The sequence below is a fragment of the Drosophila rhopaloa genome, unplaced genomic scaffold (assembly GCF_018152115.1).
Source record: "Drosophila rhopaloa isolate 14029-0021.01 unplaced genomic scaffold, ASM1815211v1 contig_133, whole genome shotgun sequence".
Lineage (NCBI taxonomy): Eukaryota > Metazoa > Arthropoda > Insecta > Diptera > Drosophilidae > Drosophila > Drosophila rhopaloa.
The window spans coordinates 930741-956268 of record NW_025335010.1 but is presented as its reverse complement, the minus strand read 5'-3'; the positions used below and the strand labels follow the sequence as shown (position 1 = coordinate 956268).

General features: G+C 51.6%; 2 protein-coding genes across 5 annotated transcripts in view; one reads left to right on the top strand and one right to left on the bottom strand.

Annotated features, from left to right (window-relative positions):
• LOC108049303 (transcription-associated protein 1) overlaps positions 1–25528 on the top strand; it is a 466810-nt gene that overhangs the window by 32898 nt on the left and 408384 nt on the right. The window lies entirely within an intron of this gene.
• Positions 8914–10739, bottom strand: LOC123037113. The gene is made up of 2 exons (XM_044456614.1): positions 10650–10739; positions 8914–10595 (listed from the first exon to the last, which is right to left on the bottom strand). Exon 2 carries the CDS (start codon positions 10569–10571, stop codon positions 9261–9263), a length of 1311 nt encoding a protein of 436 aa, XP_044312549.1. The 5' UTR covers positions 10572–10595; positions 10650–10739; the 3' UTR covers positions 8914–9260.

Sequence of the window (25528 nt, the reverse complement as noted above, 5' to 3'; positions counted from 1 at the left end):
GAAGCTTGTCCTTAGTCGCACGCTTTGCGCTTAACAGCCCGCGTTTTATTATTAACAGCACTAAGCTTGTCCTTAGTCGCACGCTTTGCGCTTAACAGCCCGCGTTTTATTATTAACAGCACTAAGCTTGCCCTTAGTCGCACGCTTTGCGCTTAACAGCCCGCGCGCTTATTCACGGGTGATTTGCGATAACTCATCGATACTGTTGGCCATTCGCCCCGACTGGCCAGCGGACTGATCCTGCTGATCAATACTGGTGCCCTCGCGCGCGCTTATTTGAAAACTAGGATTACTTAGGTTTTTAGACTTAAATATATATATTTTAGAAACTTAATAACTAGTCAGTCCTTCAGTGGCTGTGACTTAAGTTTTTGGCCTCCAATGGCTGAGATTATATAAGTTTTTGGCCTCCAAGGGCTGAGATTATATAAGTCTTGGCCTCCAAGGGCTGAGATTATATAAGTTTTGAGAGGCGCCTTTAAGCGTCCTCACACCCCCCTTTACTTCGGGGTGGTTATTGAGACGGGCGGAGGGTCACGGAGACTTCGCCTCGTGCAGTCACGCTGACTCGGAATTTGGCCCCGTCGAAGTGGCGTAGATACCGAACGCGTCGGCGATCCTGGGCCTGAATGGACGCGACGAGGATGGGGGCAGACGGCGATCCGGAGTGTCTACCCTCCAGTCCGCTGGGGCCTCGATCCAGTGGGCGTCACCCCTGACTGGGTCCTCTGCTGGGTCCTCCTGGAGAGCCTGAAGCACCTCATGTTGCTCTCCGCCGGTGAGGAACAGCTGCAGGTCCAGCTCCTCGTCTCCGCTTTGGGACGGCGCCTGCGTCGAGGGTCTTAGGAACAGGTCCATGACCGCATGGGGGATGGATCGGCCGGGTGTGGGTGGTGCTTCCCGCTGAGAGGGTCCGAGGCCGGGTGACAGCGCGGGCGACGACAGCTCCAGGCGCGGACGTACCGCGTTGGTGGGGGTCCGCGGGGACTCCGTTTGGCAGCGTCTCGGTGTGGACGGGGGGTTGGAGCGTGCTGGAGTTCCGGGTGGAGTTTGGTCCTGCGGGTTCTCGGCTATAGCGGGAACGTGCTCCTCGGGTACGGCCAAGTCGGGGCCGACCTCCCTTGCGTGGATGTCCAGCACATCCTCTCCCTCGTCGTCGCTGTCCCCCTGGCTGGAGCAGAGGCCACTCTCAGGCTCGGATCCCTCCGGAGCTGGTGCGACGTCGCCAGCGTAGCCGTCCCAGGCCCGGTTCGCCTCGGCTATGGCGCGCTCGACCTGGGCTTGCGGGCGGTCCCTCCAAAATCGCCCGTCGACTCCGACGTCCGAGTCGTCGGTGGACGTTGGGCTCGCTGGGGAACTCCGGTGGGCCTCCCAGAGGCATCGTTGCAGGTGTCCAGGAGCGAAGGCGTGATGGTCCTGACCTTGCAGCCATGCGCCCACCAGGATGTGGGTGGTCGATGCCCCGGGCTCGTCCTCGTCGTCCACCTGTAGCCGGGCCAGGCGTGCAATCGTGGGGGTGGTTGGCTCCTCCTCCTCGTCGTCTCCGGGTAGGGGCTCAAATACTTCCGGCACGTCTCCGCTGACGACCATGCTGACGTCTGGAGACCGAACCTCGGTCGACACGGAGTCGGCGTTGTCCGGTGGATTAAGACTAGCGGGTCCTTCGGGCGATCTCATGCCTTGCCATGGGCTGAACGGGGGTGGAGTCGGGCTGTGGGTGGATAACACCGAGTCGCCGCCTTGGGACTCTCCGCTATTGCTGGCCGTAGAGCCTCCTCGGTGGTCGACGGGTCTGTACTCTCCCTCCACATGATAGGGATCCATTTGTTGCACGCTGTTGTCTTTTTTCTGAAAGGTGTCCAAATAGTTAGCCTAGTACTACGTTTTCCTAACTTGCCTAACCTGAGTGCGAAGATCAACTGTCTTTAATTAGCCTATTCGATACAATTTTCCCGCTTAAAATAACTTGCTGGCGAGTACGCCACTTATGCTTACCCTTGCAGTGGTGTAACGGGCACGTCATCAGGTGCGTGGTGCGAATCGCTCCTTCTGGGGCTTTCTGAAGAGTCGTCTAGTTGTTCTTCTCGCTGATGATACTCTTTTAGATCGCCTATGCCAGCTGTACGCCTTTTCCGGCCGTCTATCTGTTGTAGCCGCACGACGTTTGATGATAGAAATTTCACCACCTTAAACGGGCCCGCGTACTTCGGCGCAAGTTTTGCGTTAAAGCCCTCGCTGGCTTTGGACAGATGGTGAAGGCGGACTAGCACCTGTGAGCCTAGTTGGGGTCGCCACTCACGTCGCCTCAGGTTGTAGTGTCGACTTTGTTCCTGAGAAGCTATCTGGTTGGTTTCTAGGGCGGTGCGGAACGCTTCTTGAAGCCTTCTGGCTCGTTCCGTTGGATCCAATGGCGAGGCCTGTAAGTCGGGTGCGACCGCATCGAAGAGGGCACCTGGCAACCTAGGCTCCCGACCCTGTACTAGGTAAGCCGGACTAAACCCCGTGCTATCTGAGATGCTAGTGTTGATGGCGAGGGAGATCTCGGGCAGTAGCTGGTCCCACGACCGGTGATCCTGGTTCACATATTGTGCTATCATGGTCTTGATAGTGCGGTTGGCGCGTTCCGTCGGATTTTGCTGGGGAGAGTACGGCGCGGTGTATTCCAGTTGAATGCCGTTGTTCCTGCAGAACACCCGGAAGCTTCGGCTGGTGAACTGCGTGCCATTGTCGCAAATCAACCTTCTGGGGGCTCCAAAGCGAGAGAGGATCCTTTCTCGGAATCCGAACTCCAGTTGGGCGGAGGTGGCTTTCCTCAATGGGATGAGCTCTACCCACTTGGAGAATACATCTATGAAAACCAAGAGCATGGTGTTTCCTCGCCGGGTCCGGGGAAGGGGTCCAACGAAGTCGGCTCCGACGAGCGCGAACGGCTCTGTAGGTTGGCGAGTGAGCATCTTGCCGGCTGGTTTATACTGACTAACCTTGTACTGTTGGCAGGTCAGACAGCTAGTAACGTAGCGTACCACGTCCCGATGAAGTCCAGGCCAGAAGTAACGCTGGGCGATCCTCCTGAGCGTCTTCCGGATGCCTAGGTGTCCGGCGGCGGGGTGGTCGTGGCATTCTCCCAGCACGCGTTGACGCTGTTCTCGCGGCACGCACAACTTCCAGGGGTTGCCTACTCTGATGCCTACGGGATGCCCTATGCGTTTATAGAGCTGTCCATTATCCAGGGAGTAATCCGGAAACTTCTCGGGGTGTCTTTGGACCTGCTCCTGCATCTTTCGTACCCATTTGCAGTGGCACTTAAGTTCTGCGAGTAACTGGAGTCTTCCAAGTGGTTGCCGGGAGAGGGCGTCGGCGATCACGTTGTATTTGCCCTTCCGGTAGAGTACGTCGAACTGGTACTGCTGGAGCTCCAGTGCCCACCGTGCTATACGTCCCGTGGGGTTGTTAATGGAGTTCAACCATTTAAGGGCCAGGTGATCCGTGATAACGTCGAACTTGTAACCCTCCAGGTAGCAACGTAGCTTTCGGGTGGCCCACACAATGGCGAGGCACTCCTTTTCAGTGGCCGAGTAATTTTCCTCCGCCCGCTCGAGTCGACGGCTCACGTAGGCGATTACCCGTTCGTCGCCCTCAATATTCTGGGTGAGGACCGCGCCGAGTCCTTTGTCGCTGGCGTCCGTCTGAAGTTGGAACTTATACTCGAAGTTTGGGCAGGCCAATACAGGAGCGGACGTCAGTCGAGCCTTAAGCGAATCAAACGCCTGCTGTTGGGGTTCTTCCCAGGTCCACTTTACTCCCTTCCTCAGGAGTCGTGACATTGGTTGTACGAGTGAAGCAAAGTCTGGGACAAAACGTCTGTACCAGGATGCGATTCCGAGTTGGCGGCGAAGTTCCTTGACATTAGTCGGGGGATGTAGCCCCTGGATGGCCGCTATTTTGTCGGGGTCTGTCCTGATGCCTTCCCCGCTGATCAGGTGACCCAAATACACTAGTTTTCTTTGGAAGAACTTGCACTTACCCCGATTTAAGCGTAGATTCGCTTCTCGAAGGCGCCGGAAGACTTCCCTCAGATTGCGCGCATGGTCCTCCCACGTTGCCCCGATGACGATGATGTCGTCTAAATAGGCGAAGGCGTGGGGTTCCATATCGGGGCCGATGACGCTGTCCAGAGCTCGTTGGAAAGTCGCTGGGGCGGAGTGGAGCCCAAACGGCATGACCTTCCAGTGGAAGAGTCCACGTCCGGGGACAGTGAATGCGGTGCATTCTCGACTGCCTTCTGCCATGGGAATCTGCCAATACCCGTTTTTAAGGTCCAACGTGGAGATGAACCGGGCATTCCGTAGGCGTTCCAGGATATGGTTGATGCGTGGAAGCGGGTACGCGTCGGGTATGGAGTGTGCGTTGAGTTGACGATAGTCAACGCACATCCGCATGTCCCCCGTCTTCTTTCGGACTAGCACCAGCGGTGCGCTGTGCGGACTTCGAGAGGGTTCGATTCGTCCATCCTGCAGCAGTTCGTCCACCTGCTCGTTGATGATACGCTGCATGGCCGGGTTCTTGGGATAATACCGCTGTTTCAGCGGTTTATCTCCCCGAAGGGTGATGGTGTGCTCGGCTATATCCGTCGTTCCTTGCAGCTGGTCGAAATACCTAAGCTCCTCTTGAAGGAACCGGAGGGTTACTGCGTCGAGAGGTTCCTCAGACACTAGCGATCCCGGCGGGGATTCCGCGACTGTGGCCAGGTGTCCGTGAGGGCAATGCCTCCGGAACGGATTGCGCCTCTGAGCGTCCTTTGTATCCGGCTGGGCGAGTAGCTGGTACTTCCCGATTCTTATCGGGCTTCCCGGGGAAGAACGTGGCGTATCCGGGTCGTCGGGGGACGTTCCTGTTGTTGTACTGGCTAAACGGTCCTGACCCGCGAGATACCTCCGAAAAGGGCTCCTTTTCTTGGCCACGGCGGCATCCGGTAGTGGCTGGAGGCTGTACCTGCCTTCCTTGACGGTGACATCGGCCTTCGTGATTCCCGTGGTAGTGGCGGGAGGAACCGGTGGTGGCGAGCGTTCCGATGGAACTGGAGCTGGGTTCCGTCCCGCGGTGATGCGCTGTCTTGGGGCGGGTATGGGACCCGTTGTGGCCTCCTTGTTGGTCCTTGTTGTCCGCCGGGTAGGAGTCGGTGGGTCCGAAAGGTGGGCGACCGCCGCTGTTGGCGCCGCTCGGGTGGCTGGGCCTGGTTCGGCTCTTCGTGTGGTGGGCGGAGCTAGTTGGAGGCACACCTGGCCGCAGATTAGGGTTGCCCGGATGCCACAGAGAAAGTCGATCCCGAGGATCACCTCGTCCAAGATCGTTGGCAGGACCAGGAGGGTCATGCGGACATGTTGTTGGTCCAGGCGCACTTGTGCGTGCAGGGCCTTGGTGACTTCCTTCGGGGATCCGTCCGCCAGGGATATTTGGGTGCGAACCTCTTTGATGTTTCGACCCGAATCGAGCCGGTTGGCCAGCGCTTCGCTGACAAAGCTTCTGGAGGCCCCCGTGTCGATGGTTGCCGCGAAGAGTTGCCCCTCGATGGTAACCGTGGCGACGATCCGGCCTCCCGTCAAGCGGAGCGGTGGATTTAATGATGGGGGAGCGCTGAGTGGGTCGCCGCCTGCTCCCTGTGTGTGCGAGGACCCCGGTTGTTTCCCGACTGCCGGCAGCAGTCAATGGTGCGAGTACCACGTTTCCCGCAGTCCCAGCAGTATAGGACTGGCGGATTCTGGCATTCCCGAACGAAGTGTCCCACCTCAGCGCAGCGACTACAGGCTCGGGTCACGTCGACAGGTGCTTCGGCCTCCTGGGAAATCATCCGGTTTGTAATCGCTGGATTCGATGTGCCGAAAGGCGTCGCCGCTGGTCGTATGGGCTCTCGTCGGCGAGGGCCGGGCGGAGGGCTGCTCCTCGTAGTGTAGTTTCCACTGGCGGGTGGAACTAGTGCTGCTTGTCGGACTGGGTCTCGGTCCCGAGCAATTTCGAAAGCGGTGGCTAGTTGTGTCAACCCTTCCAGCGAGGAGAATTCGTGACGCCTTATGAAGAGGTGATACTCCGGTAGCAGATTCTCGTAAATCCTTTCGAGCTCCTGTTCGAACGAGTAATTTGCCCGCTGCATCATCAGGCGTAGTTCTACCACATAGAACTTGAAAGGCTCGCCGCCTTGTTGGTGTCGGGTCCTGATCGCATCCTCCAGGCGCTGGTAGTACCGTGGAGGTAGAAAAAATTCCAAGAACTCCCGCTTGAAAGTTTCCCAGGGCACGGCGTGCATCTGGTAGGCTCGGTACCAGCCTTCGGCGCGGCCCGACAGTAATCCGGCGATGGCTCGTGGGATGTCGCTGTTCCGTACGCTGTATGACGTAGCGCCTTCCTCGACTCGTTCCATGAAGTGCAGGGGGTCGGCTTGTCCATCGAAATGGACGCCCCATCCCCGAAGCTTCTCGGCGAATGCGGCTGCGGACATGTGCTGGGATGGCGATTGGGCAGCGGGGTGGGAGCCTTGGACTCCACGTCCTGGGCTCGTGTGACGGTGTTCTGGGGGTGGCACGGAGAGAAGGGTGTCCCCTGCGCCGGGCATCGGTGAGGTGGACCGGTTGGTCACTACCTTTGATGTGGGAGCCTCTGGGTAGATGGCCTCCAATGCGGCAAAGCGTTCCCGGAGCGCCGGACTGTGGTTGGACCCTCCGATGAACGATGCAAGCCTGGGTCGCAGTTCGTCCACCTGGCCCTGGGTGTTCAAACCGAACTCCTTGAGGATAGCTTGGAGTTCGTCCTTCCGCCGGTAGGAAATCCACCTGACCCCCATGGCTCGGGTCGTGGATGCGTCGTCGGATTCGGAGAAGCTCCCCTCCTCGATCTGTCTGGCGGCTGATGTAGCGGGTTTTTGTTCGGCGTCCTCCGACGCTTTCTGTTCCCGGTTCGTTTTCATCGGTCGACCCGGTGAACGGTGTGGCTGGGTGCCCGCTGCTGTTGGGCCTCTGAGTGGGCGTCACGCGGATGCTGATGTGGGAGTGGCTGGGTCTCCCGACTAGCGAATGGTGGTGGCGCAGGAGCGACTCTCCTGGCGGCGAGTGATCCGGGGTCCACGGTGAGCGTGGCGACTGTTTTCCTCGTCGCGGTGCGTGCTGTAGTCGGCACGGTAGGTGGCGCTGCTGGGGGGCGCAAGCCGGGCGACGAAGCGGTCTCTAGGGTCGTTCCCGAAGGCGAGCGCGGCTGATCGCTGGGCTGCTCGTGGTGTGGCTCTGCTGAGCTTTGGACTCGTTCCTGATGTGAGCGGCCTCTGGGAGTGCTCTCGGTAAGCGGCGCAGGTGGCCCACTGGGATGCTGGAGGGCCCTCAGCAGGCGGCGCTCAGGCGACGGCGCGGATGGACTCCAGAGTGCTCCTGATGTGAGCGGGCTGGGTAGGCGCTCGGGGTGCTCATAGTAAGCGGCGCAGTTGCGGAGTAGATCGGCGTTGTCGTAAGTGGCAGTACAGATTCCCCTATTTGCTCTCTAACTAGGCTTTTTTAAAACTTGGGTGTTCCTAATCAAAAAAATTTCCCACGGCTGGGCATGGGTCTTTAAGCCATGCGGTTGATACTGAAAACCCAACTCCTACAGGATACCTAGGTCGTCCCTGAGTCGTCCCTGTTCGGGCGCCAAACTGTAAGGACTTTTCTTAGGCTGGGATAGACTTCAGTCCGGCCAGAGTCCTCTACAGTTAAATTTGTAGAAACACAGGAGACGAAACGGGACTGGGAGTTGCCGCCGGGATTTTGTTTACGGGATCACCTGCTCTGGGTCTCCACCTCTACGTGGCGTAGATCGCTCGGAGGCGTAATGTCAACTGGCCGACACCAATCAGCACCCGGGGTTAGCTGTTCCGGTCCGGCAAGCGTCCGTATTGCACAGAGAAAACCTCGGAAGCGCAATACGGGGACTTGTCCGACGCGAAGGAGCACGCGTACAGCCTCGTCGTCCGTGTTGCGTAGAGAAAAGAACCTCGGAAACGCAACACGAAAAACAGGGCCGTCACAAATTAACTCGAGAGGGATGTTCGACTGGGCCTGAGCGTGGGCGATCGGCGATAGCTTTTCCGGTCCGGCAAGCGTCCGTATTGCACAGAGAAAGCCTCGGAAGCGCAATACGGTAACTTGTCCGACGTGAATAGGCCCGCGGGCAGCTTTGGCGTCCGCGTTGCGCGGAGAAAATAAACCTCAGAAAACGCAACTCAGAAGCCTCACTGACCCGAAAGCCCCTCCGCGAGATGCACTAAATCTTATTAGCCTCTCCCTAACCTGAGCGTGTGCAGAAAAGGCCGGCGATAGTTTCCCGCGTTTTTTCTCTAGTCTGGTAAACGTTCGTATTGCGCAGAGAAAATAAACCTCTGAAACGCAATACGAGAACTTGCCCGACCTGGAGTAGCACGTGGGTAGCTTTGGTATCCGCGTTGCGAAGAGATAATAAACCTCGGAAACGCAATACGGTAACCTAGCCGACCCGGAAAAACACTCAGCGAAGTTCACTAAATTTTAGTAGCCAGGCTTGGGGTTTGAGTTTCACAACTTTATGTTTATTTTATTCACTTGGTCTTTCTCCCTAACCTTCGCACTCAGTATCTGGGTTTCTAACCTCTGCCTTTTGTCTTACTCTATGCCTTTGATATGGCGTTGCCGTCCGCGGGAGTCTCTGCTGCTGGTGTGGTCCTTGTGGTCTGAGCTGCTTGGCTGCCGGAAAAGAATGAGGCCAATCTCCGTCGATCGCGGTTCCACGTCGACACGCTTTTTCCCTTTACAGCACGCGTTTTATTATTAACAGCACTAAGCTTGTCGCTTAACAGCCCGCGTTTTATTATTAACAGCACTAAGCTTGGTCGCACGCTTTGCGCTTAACAGCCCGCGCGCTTATTCACGGGTGATTTGCGATAACTCATCGATACTGTTGGCCATTCGCCCCGACTGGCCAGCGGACTGATCCTGCTGATCAATACTGGTGCCCTCGCGCGCGCTTATTTGAAAACTAGGATTACTTAGGTTTTTAGACTTAAATATATATATTTTAGAGACTTAATAACTAGTCAGTCCTTCAGTGGCTGTGACTTAAGTTTTTGGCCTCCAATGGCTGAGATTATATAAGTTTTTTGGCCTCCAAGGGCTGAGATTATATAAGTTTTGGCCTCCAAGGGCTGAGATTATATAAGTTTTGAGAGGCGCCTTTAAGCGTCCTCACACCCCCCCTTTACTTCGGTGTGGTTATTGAGACGGGCGGAGGGTCACGGAGACTTCGCCTCGTGCGGTCACGCTGCCTCGGAATTTGGCCCCGTCGAAGTGGCGTAGATACCGAACGCGTCGGCGATCCTGGGCCTGAATGGACGCGACGAGGATGGGGGGCAGACGGTGATCCGGAGTGTCTACCCTCCAGTCCGCTGGGGCCTCGATCCAGTGGGCGTCACCCCTGACTGGGTCCTCTGCTGGGTCCTCCTGGAGAGCCTGAAGCACCTCATGTTGCTCTCCGCCGGTGAGGAACAGCTGCAGGTCCAGCTCCTCGTCTCCGCTTTGGGACGGCGCCTGCGTCGAGGGTCTTAGGAACAGGTCCATGACCGAATGGGGGATGGATCGGCCGGGTGTGGGTGGTGCTTCCCGCTGAGAGGGTACGAGGCCGGGTGACAGCGCGGGCGACGACAGCTCCAGGCGCGGACGTACCGCGTTGGTGGGGGTCCGCGGGGACTCCGTTTGGCAGCGTCTCGGTGTGGACGGGGGGTTGGAGCGTGCTAGAGTTCCGGGTGGAGTTTGGTCCTGCGGGTTCTCGGCTATAGCGGGAACGTGCTCCTCGGGTACGGCCAAGTCGGGGCCGACCTCCCTTGCGTGGATGTACAGCACATCCTCTCCCTCGTCGTCGCTGTCCCCCTGGCTGGAGCAGAGGCCACTCTCAGGCTCGGATCCCTCCGGAGCTGGTGCGACGTCGCCAGCGTAGCCGTCCCAGGCCCGGTTCGCCTCGGCTATGGCGCGCTCGACCTGGGCTTGCGGGCGGTCCCTCCAAAATCGCCCGTCGACTCCGACGTCCGAGTCGTCGGTGGACGTTGGGCTCGCTGGGGAACTCCGGTGGGCCTCCCAGAGGCATCGTTGCAGGTGTCCAGGAGCGAAGGCGTGATGGTCCTGACCTTGCAGCCATGCGCCCACCAGGATGTGGGTGGTCGATGCCCCGGGCTCGTCCTCGTCGTCCACCTGTAGCCGGGCCAGGCGTGCAATCGTGGGGGTGGTTGGCTCCTCCTCCTCGTCGTCTCCGGGTAGGGGCTCAAATACTTCCGGCACGTCTCCGCTGACGACCATGCTGACGTCTGGAGACCGAACCTCGGTCGACACGGAGTCGGCGTTGTCCGGTGGATTAAGACTAGCGGGTCCTTCGGGCGATCTCATTCCTTGCCATGGGCTGAACGGGGGTGGAGTCGGGCTGTGGGTGGATAACACCGAGTCGCCGCCTTGGGACTCTCCGCTATTGCTGGCCGTAGATCCTCCTCGGTGGTCGACGGGTCTGTACTCTCCCTCCACATGATAGGGATCCATTTGTTGCACGCTGTTGTCTTTTTTCTGAAAGGTGTCCAAATAGTTAGCCTAGTACTACGTTTTTCTAACTTGCCTAACCTGAGTGCGAAGATCAACTGTCTTTAATTAGCCTATTCGATACAATTTTCCCGCTTAAAATAACTTGCTGGCGAGTACGCCACTTATGCTTACCCTTGCAGTGGTGTAACGGGCACGTCATCAGGTGCGTGGTGCGAATCGCTCCTTCTGGGGCTTTCTGAAGAGTCGTCTAGTTGTCCTTCTCGCTGATGATACTCTTTTAGATCGCCTATGCCAGATGTACGCCTTTTCCGGCCGTCTATCTGTTGTAGCCGCACGACGTTTGATGATAGAAATTTCACCACCTTAAACGGGCCAGCGTACTTCGGCGCAAGTTTTGCGTTAAAGCCCTCGCTGGCTTTGGACAGATGGTGAAGGCGGACTAGCACCTGTGAGCCTAGTTGGGGTCGCCACTCACGTCGCCTCAGGTTGTAGTGTCGACTTTGTTCCTGAGAAGCTATCTGGTTGGTTTCTAGGGTGGTGCGGAACGCTTCTTGAAGCCTTCTGGCTCGTTCCGTTGGATCCAATGGCGAGGCCTGTAAGTCGGGTGCGACCGCATCGAAGAGGGCACCTGGCAACCTAGGCTCCCGACCCTGTACTAGGTAAGCCGGGCTAAACCCCGTGCTATCTGAGATGCTAGTGTTTATGGCGTGGGAGATCTCGGGCAGTAGCTGGTCCCACGACCGGTGATCCTGGTTCACATATTGTGCTATCATGGTCTTGATAGTGCGGTTGGCGCGTTCCGTCGGATTTTGCTGGGGAGAGTACGGCGCGGTGTATTCCAGTTGAATGCCGTTGTTCCTGCAGAACACCCGGAAGCTTCGGCTGGTGAACTGCGTGCCATTGTCGCAAATCAACCTTCTGGGGGCTCCAAAGCGAGAGAGGATCCTTTCTCGGAATCCGAACTCCAGTTGGGCGGAGGTGGCTTTCCTCAATGGGATGAGCTCTACCCACTTGGAGAATACATCTATGAAAACCAAGAGCATGGTGTTTCCTCGCCGGGTCCGGGGAAGGGGTCCAACGAAGTCGGCTCCGACGAGCGCGAACGGCTCTGTAGGTTGGTGAGTGAGCATCTTGCCGGCTGGTTTATACTGACTAACCTTGTACTGTTGGCGTAACGTAGCGTACCACGTCCCGATGAAGTCCAGGCCAGAAGTAACGCTGGGCGATCCTCCTGAGCGTCTTCCGGATGCCTAGGTGTCCGGCGGCGGGGTGGTCGTGGCATTCTCCCAGCACGCGTTGACGTTCTCGCGGCACGCACAACTTCCAGGGGTTGCCTACTCTGATGCCTACGGGATGCCCTAAGCGTTTATAGAGCTGTCCATTATCCAGGGAGTAATCCGGAAACTTCTCGGGGTGTCTTTGGACCTGCTCCTGCATCTTTCGTACCCATTTGCAGTGGCACTTAAGTTCTGCGAGTAACTGGAGTCTTCCAAGTGGTTGCCGGGAGAGGGCGTCGGCGATCACGTTGTATTTGCCCTTCCGGTAGAGTATGTCGAACTGGTACTGCTGGAGCTCCAGTGCCCACCGTGCTATACGTCCCGTGGGGTTGTTAATGGAGTTCAACCATTTAAGGGCCAGGTGATCCGTGATAACGTCGAACTTGTAACCCTCCAGGTAGCAACGTAGCTTTCGGGTGGCCCACACAATGGCGAGGCACTCCTTTTCAGTGGCCGAGTAATTTTCCTCCGCCCGCTCGAGTCGACGGCTCACGTAGGCGATTACCCGTTCGTCGCCCTCAATATTCTGGGTGAGGACCGCGCCGAGTCCTTTGTCGCTGGCGTCCGTCTGAAGTTGGAACTTATACTCGAAGTTTGGGCAGGCCAATACAGGAGCGGACGTCAGTCGAGCCTTAAGCGAATCAAACGCCTGCTGTTGGGGTTCTTCCCAGGTCCACTTTACTCCCTTCCTCAGGAGTCGTGACATTGGTTGTACGAGCGAAGCAAAGTCTGGGACAAAACGTCTGTACCAGGATGCGATTCCGAGTTGGCGGCGAAGTTCCTTGACATTAGTCGGGGGATGTAGCCCCTGGATGGCCGCTATTTTGTCGGGGTCTGTCCTGATGCCTTCCCCGCTGATCAGGTGACCCAAATACACTAGTTTTCTTTGGAAGAACTTGCACTTACCCCGATTTAAGCGTAGATTCGCTTCTCGAAGGCGCCGGAAGACTTCCCTCAGATTGCGCGCATGGTCCTCCCACGTTGCCCCGATGACGATGATGTCGTCTAAATAGGCGAAGGCGTGGGGTTCCATATCGGGGTCGATGACGCTGTCCAGAGCTCGTTGGAAAGTCGCTGGGGCGGAGTGGAGCCCGAACGGCATGACCTTCCAGTGGAAGAGTCCACGTCCGGGGACAGTGAATGCGGTGCATTCTCGACTGCCTTCTGCCATGGGAATCTGCCAATACCCGTTTTTAAGGTCCAACGTGGAGATGAACCGGGCATTCCGTAGGCGTTCCAGGATATGGTTGATGCGTGGAAGCGGGTACGCGTCGGGTATGGAGTGTGCGTTGAGTTGACGATAGTCAACGCACATCCGCATGTCCCCCGTCTTCTTTCGGACTAGCACCAGCGGTGCGCTGTGCGGACTTCGAGAGGGTTCGATTCGTCCATCCTGCAGCAGTTCGTCCACCTGCTCGTTGATAATACGCTGCATGGCCGGGTTCTTGGGATAATACCGCTGTTTCAGCGGTTTATCTCCCCGAAGGGTGATGGTGTGCTCGGCTATATCCGTCGTTTCTTGCAGCTGGTCGAAATACCTAAGCTCCTCTTGAAGGAACCGGAGGGTTACTGCGTCGAGAGGTTCCTCAGACACTAGCGATCCCGGCGGGGATTCCGCGACTGTGGCCAGGTGTCCGTGAGGGCAATGCCTCCGGAACGGATTGCGCCTCTGAGCGTCCTTTGTATCCGGCTGGGCGAGTAGCTGGTATTTCCCGATTCTTATCGGGCTTCCCGGGGAAGAACGTGGCGTATCCGGTCGTCGGGGGACGTTCCTGTTGTTGTACTGGCTAAACGGTCCTGACCCGCGAGATACCTCCGAAAAGGGCTCCTTTTCTTGGCCACGGCGGCATCCGGTAGTGGCTGGAGGCTGTACCTGCCTTCCTTGACGGTGACATCGGCCTTCGTGATTCCCGTGGTAGTGGCGGGAGGAACCGGTGGTGGCGAGCGTTCCGATGGAACTGGAGCTGGGTTCCGTCCCGCGGTGATGCGCTGTCTTGGGGCGGGTATGGGACCCGTTGTGGCCTCCTTGTTGGTCCTTGTTGTCCGCCGGGTAGGAGTCGGTGGGTCCGAAAGGTGGGCGACCGCCGCTGTTGGCGCCGCTCGGGTGGCTGGGCCTGGTTCGGCTCTTCGTGTGGTGGGCGGAGCTAGTTGGAGGCACACCTGGCCGCTGATTATGGTTGCCCGGATGCCCCAGAGAAAGTCGATCCCGAGGATCACCTCGTCCAAGATCGTTGGCAGGACCAGGAGGGTCATGCGGACATGTTGTTGGTCCAGGCGCACTTGTGCGTGCAGGGCCTTGGTGACTTCCTTCGGGGATCCGTCCGCCAGGGATATTTGGGTGCGAACCTCTTTGATGTTTCGATCCGAATCGAGCCGGTTGCCCAGCGCTTCGCTGACAAAGCTTCTGGAGGCCCCCGTGTCGATGGTTGCCGCGAAGAGTTGCCCCTCGATGGTAACCGTGGCGATGATCCGGCCTCCCGTCAAGCGGAGCGGTGGATTTAATGATGGGGGAGCGCTGAGTGGGTCGCCGCCTGCTCCCTGTGTGTGCGAGGACCCTGGTTGTTTCCCGACTGCCGGCAGCAGTCAATGGTGCGAGTACCACGTTTCCCGCAGTCCCAGCAGTATAGGACTGGCGGATTCTGGCATTCCCGAACGAAGTGTCCCACCTCAGCGCAGCGACTACAGGCTCGGGTCACGTCGACAGGTGCTTCGGCATCCTGGGAAATCATCCGGTTTGTAATCGCTAGATTCGATGTGCCGAAAGGCGTCGCCGCTGGTCGTATGGGCTCTCGTCGGCGAGGGCCGGGCGGAGGGCTGCTCCTCGTAGTGTAGTGTCCACTGGCGGGTGGAACTAGTGCTGCTTGTCGGACTGGGTCTCGGTCCCGAGCAATTTCGAAAGCGGTGGCTAGTTGTGTCAACCCTTCCAGCGAGGAGAATTCGTGACGCCTTATGAAGAGGTGATACTCCGGTAGCAGATTCTCGTAAATCCTTTCGAGCTCCTGTTCGAACGAGTAATTTGCCCGCTGCATCATCAGGCGTAGTTCTACCACATAGAACTTGAAAGGCTCGCCGCCTTGTTGGTGTCGGGTCCTGATCGCATCCTCCAGGCGCTGGTAGTACCGTGGAGGTAGAAAAAATTCCAAGAACTCCCGCTTGAAAGTTTCCCAGGGCTCGGCGTGCATCTGGTAGGCTCGGTACCAGCCTTCGGCACGGCCCGACAGTAATCCGGCGATGGCTCGTGGGATGTCGCTATTCCGTACGCTGTATGACGTAGCGCCTTCCTCGACTCGTTCCATGAAGTGCAGGGGGTCGGCTTGTCCATCGAAATGGACGCCCCATCCCCGAAGCTTCTCGGCGAATGCGGCTGCGGACATGTGCTGGGATGGCGATTGGGCAGCGGGGTGGGAGCCTTGGACTCCACGTCCTGGGCTCGTGTGACGGTGTTCTGGGGGTGGCACGGAGAGAAGGGTGTCCCCTGCGCCGGGCATCGGTGAGGTGGACCGGTTGGTCACTACCTTTGATGTGGGAGCCTCTGGGTAGATGGCCTCCAATGCGGCAAAGCGTTCCCGGAGCGCCGGACTGTGGTTGGACCCTCCGATGAACGATGCAAGCCTGGGTCGCAGTTCGTCCACCTGGCCCTGGGTGTTCAAACCGAACTCCTTGAGGATAGCTTGGAGTTCGTCCTTCCGCCGGTAGGAAATCCACCTGACCCCCATGGCTCGGGTCGTGGATGCGTCGTCGGATTCGGAGAAGCTCCCCTCCTCGATCTGTCTGGCGGCTGATGTAGCGGGTTTTTGTTCGGCGTCCTCCGACGCTTTCTGTTCCCGGTTCGTTTTCATCGGTCGACCCGGTGAACGGTGTGGCTGGGTGCCCGCTGCTGTTGGGCCTCTGAGTGGGCGTCACGCGGATGCTGATGTGGGAGTGGCTGGGTCTCCCGACTAGCGAATGGTGGTGGCGCAGGAGCGACTCTCCTGGCGGCGAGTGATCCGGGGTCCACGGTGAGCGTGGCGACTGTTTTCCTCGTCGCGGTGCGTGCTGTAGTCGGCACGGTAGGTGGCGCTGCTGGGGGGCGCAAGCCGGGCGACGAAGCGTCTCTAGGGTCGTTCCCGAAGGCGAGCGCGGCTGATCGCTGGGCTGCTCGTGGTGTGGCTCTGCTGAGCTTTGGACTCGTTCCTGATGTGAGCGGCCTCTGGGAGTGCTCTCGGTAAGCGGCGCAGGTGGCCCACTGGGATGCTGGAGAGCCCTCAGCAGGCGGCGCTCAGGCGACGGCGCGGATGGACTCCAGAGTGCTCCTGATGTGAGCGGGCTGGGTAGGCGCTCGGGGTGCTCATAGTAAGCGGCGCAGTTGCGGAGTAGATCGGCGTTGTCGTAAGTGGCAGTACAGATTCCCCTATTTGCTCTCTAACTAGGCTTTTTTAAAACTTGGGTGTTCCTAATCAAAAAAATTTCCCACGGCTGGGCATGGGTCTTTAAGCCATGCGGTTGATACTGAAAACCCAACTCCTACAGGATACCTAGGTCGACCCTGAGTCGTCTCTGCTCGGGCGCCAAACTGTAAGGACTTTTCTTAGGCTGGGATAGACTTCAGTCCGGCCAGAGTCCTCTACAGTTAAATTTGTAGAAACACAGGAGACGAAACGGGACTGGGAGTTGCCGCCGGGACGACATAACTAATCAGCACCCGGGGTTAGCTGTTCCGGTCCGGCAAGCGTCCGTATTGCACAGAGAAAACCTCGGAAGCGCAATACGGGGACTTGTCCGACGCGAAGGAGCACGCGTACAGCCTCGTCGTCCGTGTTGCGTAGAGAAAAGAACCTCGGAAACGCAACACGAAAAACGGGCCGTCACAAATTAACTCGAGAGGGATGTTCGACTGGGCCTGAGCGTGGGCGATCGGCGATAGCTTTTCCGGTCCGGCAAGCGTCCGTATTGCACAGAGAAAACCTCGAAAGCGCAATACGGGGACTTGTCCGACGCGAAGGAGCACGCGTACAGCCTCGTCGTCCGTGTTGCGTAGAGAAAAGAACCTCGGAAACGCAACACGAAAAACAGGGCCGTCACAAATTAACTCGAGAGGGATGTTCGACTGGGCCTGAGCGTGGGCGATCGGCGATAGCTTTTCCGGTCCGGCAAGCGTCCGTATTGCACAGAGAAAGCCTCGGAAGCGCAATACGGTAACTTGTCCGACGTGAATAGGCCCGCGGGCAGCTTTGGCGTCCGCGTTGCGCGGAGAAAATAAACCTCAGAAAACGCAACTCAGAAGCCTCACTGACCGAAAGCCCCTCCGCGAGATGCACTAAATCTTATTAGCCTCTCCCTAACCTGAGCGTGTGCAGAAAGGGCCGGCGATAGTTTCCCGCGTTTTTTTCTCTAGTCTGGTAAACGTTCGTATTGCGCAGAGAAAATAAACCTCTGAAACGCAATACGAGAACTTGTCCGACCTGGAGTAGCACGTGGGTTAGTTTTGGTATCCGCGTTGCGAAGAGATAATAAACCTCGGAAACGCAATACGGTAACCTAGCCGACCCGGAAAAACACTCAGCGAAGTTCACTAAATTTTAGTAGCCAGGCTTGGGGTTTGAGTTTCACAACTTTATGTTTATTTTATTCACTTGGTCTTTCTCCCTAACCTTCGCACTCAGTATCTGGGTTTCTAACCTCTGCCTTTTGTCTTACTCTATGCCTTTGATATGGCGTTGCCGTCCGCGGGAGTCTCTGCTGCTGGTGTTTTATTATTAACAGCACTAAGCTTGTCCTTAGTCGCACGCTTTGCGCTTAACAGCCCGCGTTTTATTATTAACAGCACTAAGCTTGCCCTTAGTCGCACGCTTTGCGCTTAACAGCCCGCGCGCTTATTCACGGGTGATTTGCGATAACTCATCGATACTGTTGGCCATTCGCCCCGACTGGCCAGCGGACTGATCCTGCTGATCAATACTGGTGCCCTCGCGCGCTTATTTGAAAACTAGGATTACTTAGGTTTTTAGACTTAAATATATATATTTTAGAGACTTAATAACTAGTCAGTCCTTCAGTGGCTGTGACTTAAGTTTTTGGCCTCCAATGGCTGAGATTATATAAGTTTTTTGGCCTCCAAGGGCTGAGATTATATAAGTTTTGGCCTCCAAGGGCTGAGATTATATAAGTTTTGAGAGGCGCCTTTAAGCGTCCTCACAATGCCCGTAATGAATTTTATTAGTAATTGAACGATCGTTTATTCATGTAAAAATTTGTATTTCGCCGAAATAGATAGTTTTGTGAGAATTTTAGCGTCCAAATACGTCATTTTTTGCATTGAACCTTCCCGTATCCACAAAAAAAAAAAAATTTTAAAAACGTTCGTTCAAGTACAGGATACTACTTTAAACTAATTAAATATTTTTATTTTTTCGGTATCAGTTTACCCATTTGTCTTGGGGAATTATCACCGCAAGGCTCATAAAAAAAGGCGTTTAAGAGAAACAGCCACACCTTAAAAACTATTAAATATTTTTTCAAAAATTTTTGCATAAACATTGTCAACAATCTAAGCTTTCAGAAAATATAATCATTCATTTAATAAAAACAATAGTTACATACATAAAAAAATCCAAACTTTCCTATTTTTTTCGACAAAAAAAGGTATATACCCCCTTAATTTGGTTTTAAGGCTATTAAGGCCTCCAGCCATAACATTAGCACCATCTGTTGCTAGGCCGATTAGATTTTTAAGAGGTATTTGGTTGTCAAAAAAGATCGCTTTGATGGCGTTATAAATCGATTGAGCATCACATTTTTCCACCTTAATAAGAGCTAAAAATTGGTCCTTAATACTGCCAGAAATGTTGTGAAAGTAACGTGCCACCAACACAAGTGCTTTTTTGTTGGCAACGTCTGTGGTTTCATCAACAATTAAAGAAAATTTTGTTTCTTGTAATGCACTCACTATCCGCTGCTTTGCTTTTTTTGCAAGTTCCTTCGAAATGTCAGTTGCCTTGGTCCGACCACACTTCAAGCCCTTCGCAATTTTTGAATCGGGACAACAGACCCGCAGCAAGTCCGGCAAGTAGTCCATCAGCAAAAAAGGAAGGTTATGCATTACCAAAAACATAACAAGTGCGTACTCGTCATCGCGCACCTGCTTATAATTATTGTCACTACGTTCCTTTGTAAATCTGTCGATTTTCAGTTGGCTTTCCTTTATTTTTAAGCAACGTATATGTGAAGCCTGGGTCGAATGTCTTTGGATGTGGGTCAGGTGATTGCGTAAAATTATACCACAGGGAATACAAGTCGCACGCCCGTCCTCGTTCTTCAGCCAGGAAAATTTTTCCAGCCATTCAGTACGCACTTTGCGATTTTCCGAAACAGAAATTCTACGACGAAGAAATGTTAGCTAGTTCATTAGAAAAATAACACTTTTACTCTTACTTTTTGTTTGCGGGATGTGAATCGCTTGAAGTCTCAGTATGCGTTTGCGGCGTGGGCGCAGCTTTATTTAAACTGCTTGAAGTTAAAACAAACCTGCCATGTAGGTAAATAAATTAGCTATATTGCATTTGAGATACACAAATGTACATGATTTCTTTACTTACTTGTCCATTTTTCACAAATTATTTTCGCACACTTTGAGACACCACAATCACCGCCAAATTTAGAAGCACATGTGAAAGTTACCATATCGATACACTTGTTTAGAGCTACCATACCAGCGAAACAATTTAGTTTCGATCTGACACTTTTGGGTTTCAGACATTAATCACTTTTAAAAGTGCAAAAAAAAATGCATTAATAAAAAAATGAATTCTTATTTTTCAAGTTTAAAATATTTTTTATCGCCATTAGCAAAAAAGAGCCAAATTCAATAAAAATGGGCCAAGAAGCCAACGCGAAAAAAAAGACCGTGGTTGTATGGTTAGTGATATAACACAATTGTTTTGAAAAAATATTCACGCAGTGGAGGGTTTACGACTATTTTTCAGTTAGAAGTACGAATGGTTGTTAAAGTGTCAAGTTGTAAAATATTGATGAGTGGAATGGTAAGCATTGATAATGTATATAATTAAGCTGCAAAATAGAGCAGAGTATATCAGGTTGTCAAGTACGACGTCAGTTTTTTCCCTGTCGTTTTCGGCGATTAGTATCTGGGGAAAACCGGACTTCAAATCTAATGTTTTTAAAGTATTTTGACCTGCCTATGCTTTCCAAAAAACTACTTTCGGGATAGGGAATTTTTGTCTATTGTCTTTGAATGTAGTATTGACAGTTTTTTGTTATATGGTGACCGAGATGGTCGCATTATGCCTTCTCATAACATGGCTTGCGTTTCTTAATTAACAAAATCAGGTAAAATTTACAATTATTGGGTTTTCGTTCTCTGTCCGGATAGTACTAAATAATATTAGTATTGTAAGACAGCACCTCGTTCGGCTCTGCGAATACGCCTCTGCGGTTTCCTAACATTGCCTGGAATTTTTCAATAATTTCCTTGGGTACCTCCATATCCTCAACTTTGGTAAAATTAACATTTGCACATTTTATATACTTATATACTTTTTGTCTTTTAGGTCAAGTACGACGTCTCTTTTTTATAAGTAAACGTTGTTAGGTTCGGAAGTACAAAATTTTTGTAGTTGTGCTAAAAAGGTGCATCATACATTTTTTGCTTCTGGTGTTGTGACCATGGATCGATTTTACAGAAAATTCTTTCATAGTCTTGATATAATTTTTGGAAGCCCCTGTGTCTATCAAAAGTTGGATTTTTCTCCCTGCGATATCACTTTCTGTGAATGGGAGCAGTGAGTTATGCCTAAAAAATGTCTATCTCCAATAAATTACCTTGGGTTAGCAAAGAATTGACACACTTAAGAAATGTAAAGCCAAGACTTTGTAGGAAATATAAAAATACCGATTCTCGGTCATGATTTACCGTGATTAATGCTCAGTGTTATAATAGTTACTTAAACCTTTGTAAGGTCCAGTTTTCTTATGACCCGAAACTGTTTTATAACTACGTTAACACCAAGCGTATATCTAATTTTTATCCTTCCTCTCTGTCGTTCGAAAACACGACGGCAAACACAGATCAGGCAATATCCGATTTATTTGCCCAATTTTTTCAAACAACTTACTCTACTTTAGATAATTCATCATAGTCTTATTCTTACACCATATCCAAGTCAAACCTTATATTCTGTCCCACTCTAACAGAAAGCTCTCTTCTTTGGATCTTCTTCGTACTAAGCCTCTTTAATCGCCAGGCCCCGATGGTATTCCTGGGTGCTTGCTTAGGTATTGCGCTAAGGCCCTGTGCAAAGCTCTTCACAACTTTTGTACTTTATCTATAGAAACTTCCCAATTTCCAAATAGGAATCATATGTTATTCCTCTTTTTAAAAAAGGTAACAAGTTAGAAGCCAGTTATTATAGAGGTATATCTAAGTTGTCAGCTATTTCTAAGCTTTTTAAAATAATCATTTCTCCTCATTTGCAGCACCTTTGCAGATCAATCATTTCTCCGTGTCAACATAGATTTATTAAACGTAGATCAACAATCACTAACCTTCTAGAGCATACTACATTTGTGATAAAGGGCTTCAATAGTAGTTTTCAAACACGTCATTTACACTAATTTTAGTAAAGCATTTGACTCTTGACTTCTTGTTCAAAAACTTGACATGTTAGGTTATCCAGTTGATCTCCTTATATAGATTTCAAGTTACCTGTATGGCAGGTCACAAAGGGTCCTTTTAAAAAATTCAATTTCTAGAATTCTCAGTGTTGTCTCCGGTGCCCCACAAGGGAGCCATCTGGGTCCGCTACTTTTTACATTATTTATTATTTAAGTCAGATGATATTAAGTTATGCTTGCAGTATAAGGACATTTCCCGCCATTTAGACTTACAATCCGATCTAGATAACTTTTAAAAATGGTGTCGAGATAATTTATTAATTTTAAACGGTTCTAAGTGTGCAAGCTGATGACTTTTTATCGGGTCAATCCGATATACGCGACTTACACGTCCATGGTTAATGAAGCCAGAGGAGTTCTTGGTTTTATTAAAAGGTGGTTAAAAGAACTCGATGATCCTTTATCCAACTTTATTTATTTCTCTAGTCCGTCCGATTCTGGAGTATGGGTCTGGAGTCTACAATACGGAATACATATTGGTCGTATTGAATCAGTACAAAAAAACTTTCTTCTTTTTACTTTACGGCTCCTAAAATCTGTTGATTAATTTACCCTCCCTAGCCAACAGTAGAACGATGTTTGGTACTCTCTGCATGTATATCCTTATACATGGTGAGATTGACAGCCCGACTTGGTAAGTCGTCTAAACTTTTCTGTGTCAAGTAGATTAACTAGAAAGCAAACTTCGGCAAGCCGAAATTTATATACTCTTGCAGTTATCACAAATCGACTACATTTCGATTTCTACGCTCTTGTGCGCCGGTGCATTGCCTTGCAAAAACCAAATTTTTTTTCGCTTCATGTGAATCCGTTTTGCAGCGATTTCGGCCTTCAATCGCTCCAACAATGCACAGTAATACTCGCTGTTGATGGTTTTTCCTTTTTCGAGGTAGTTCACGAAGAGTATGCCATGACAATTCCAAAAAACTGACGCCATAACCTTTCCGACCCATCAAGCCTCCCTCGGCCGCTTCGGAGCACTCGTGCCGGCTTTGGTCCATTGCCGGGCACTCATTCTGTTTTCTGGTGTGTAAAAGTGGATCCAGGTTTCATCAACAGTTACCAATCGACGCCAAAAGTCCACCGGATTCCACATCAGTAAGTACAAACACTCTTTCGAACTGCTCTCGCGTTCGAGTTTTTGGTCAGGAGTGAGCATGCGCGGCACCCAGCGGCAGGATAACTTTTTCATATGCAGAATCTCGGTCAGTACTGATCGTTGTGGCATCTGCTAACTCGCGCACTTTCACTTTGCGATCAGCCAATACCATTTCATGTATTTTTTTAACATTGTCCTCTGTATCCGCATCGGAAGCCCTGCCGCTGCGGACTTCATCGGTAGTGGAGTTGCGGCCACCACGAAACTCTCGAAACCAATATTTCACGGTGTAATCTGACGGAGCATTTGCCCCATAATATTTGTCCAATTTGTTCTTTTGTTTCCTTCGCCGTTTTGCCTCTCAAAAAATAATGTTTTATGAAAGAACGAAAATCGTTTTTGTCCAGCTGCCAAAACAAAACTAAGGGCAGTATCGCACTGAAATTATGCTTGCCTAAATATGAACGCACCGTAAGGTACCATAACCTTCTTTGCAGTAGTAGAGCATTCTGGCGGTCAAGGAGGTTACTTTTCACCCCACCTAGTATTAGGGATTACAGCCCGACGACCAATCTTAGACTAGTTTCTGATGCTTCAGCCGAAAATACTAATAATAGAAGCTTGAACGATATAGTCTGCAAAAATGTCTTTCTTGAAAACCTTCAGGTGTATTGTAAAGCTCCCATTTCCTAAACAGTCTTCAGCCCTGGAGGGGTCACTAAAAAAATTCAACAAAAACGTTTTTGTCTTTGTAAAGAAGGATCTCGTCCGAAATCTGGAAAGGGCATGGGGACTTTGTGACAGAGTAAAAAGGATTGAGACATATAAAACCAGTGCCTTTAATTCACATTCCAAAGGATTACTACTTCCCCCCACAACTGTGTGCTAAAGCCCGATAGTAGCACAACGAGGCTAAAACAATTCCTGCAATAAGTCATTTAACGTTACACAACGTACCGAATCCACGATACAGAGCAATTTAAATACGGTTTAGAACTTACGAGTACGTATTCATAGCGGAGATTGAGAAAGTGTACCGTCACGTTTTGATAAACCCTGAAGATGAGTTCTAATAATTGATCGTTAAGAGAAAGAGACCATCACAAACAAAATACTACCGACTAAAAACTGTCGCGTATGGTACAACATCTGCACCAACCCTAGCCATTAACTGCCTGGACCAACAAAGGACAAATACTGCCTCACTGGAGCATATAGCCGAAGCCATTAAAATTCGTTAAGAATTGAACAAACAATTCTCAAACAAAATATTGTTATTTAAACTAAATATTGCTATAAACTTTGAAACTGATGTTTAAACAAATAAAGAGGACTCGTCAGAGTCGATAAATTAGACTATCTTTGAGAGCTTTAGTGAAAAACTGGGAAACAGAACTAGATTGGGATGATGAGCTAACTCATGAGCGAACTCAAAACCGAATGTGAGTGTTACCATAATTATTTACGAACTTCAAATGCGGTTAAGATTTCTGGTATGAAAAACTGTTTGGGGTAGCTGACATCAAAACAGTCTCTGAAGTATAGAAGCGCCCCATCGCTCGACTAGAGCCTTTATTTTCAGAAGATTCGCCCTGTAAACGCGTTAGTTTTGAAATCGAACTTCTAAGCCACCTAAAAGTCGTAAGCAGCTAGTGGCGCCTGGGATTTTGTCAACACTATTGGTGTAGCTACTCATCCTTCCAGTGGCACTGGCACAGAGCAATGTCAGTTAGTTCACAAAACACGCAGCAATATTCTATGACCATCTGGGCACCTTACGAATGCTAGTAGTCTATAGAATCTTACAAGGCTATAGGATCTAAAACCCCAATAATAGCTGTATCACACACAGAGACAATATTACGCATGTACTTTTTCTATTTCTAAAAAAACGGCTCTGTATACGCAAGAATAGAACAAGGGAATATATATATTCTATGTGATTTTAAAATAAAAACTTTCCTGATGGAAGGAGTGGAGAGAGAGCCAGAGAAAGCCTCTCTTAGAAGTATTTCAACTAGATAAGAAATTTTATGATTTAGTGGAATCCATTTTATATACATAGTGAGTGTCCACATTTAATGCTGAAAGTTTCGGTCAGCTTTTTCAACCATTACTTGGCTATTCATCTGACATCTACCGAAAGGACAATCTTATGCATCCTAAGCCGAAGCAGCTTCGAACAGTTTGGCCCACCATCAAGATATAGACATCAAACACCAATCTTAACGGGGATGAGGCCAGAGAAAGCATAGTTACGAAATAAAATAGTGCGGAGAATTTGAAAATTTGTCATTCTTTCACTAGTGAAACAATTCCAAATATATTAAAATTTGTTTTTTAACGTCAAAGTCGTTACACAGTACTCTAAACGGTTCATGCATATCATAGTTAGATCTTCAAATATTTAAAGTAAGAGGAACATAGTTTCTGGTAATTCTATTAGACACGGAGAAGTTTTTGCGACCCAGTTAAGGCCCCGTAGAGCAAATAATAAAAAGTTCTTTTGCACAGACTATCCGGTCTATATGTACACTATACTGAGGACTCCAAACTGCTGAACAGTACTCCAGGATTGGACGGACGAGTGAAATGAACAGAGTTTTTGTAACATAGGGATCATCGAATTCCTTTGACCACCTTTTAATAAATCCAAGTACTCCCCTGGCTTTATTCACCATAGAAGTAATATGGTCACAAAACTTATGTTTTGGGTCAAGAAGGACGGCAAGGTCATCAACATGCGTTGCATATTGTGGGTTCACCCGAAAAAATGTCATTACTTTGCACTTAGCGCTATTTAAATCCAAAAGATTTTCACAACACCATGTTTGAAAAGCATTTAGGTCAGATTGTTGGTCCGAACTGCTAGAAATTTTGTTATATTGCAGGCATAACTTAACGTCATCTGC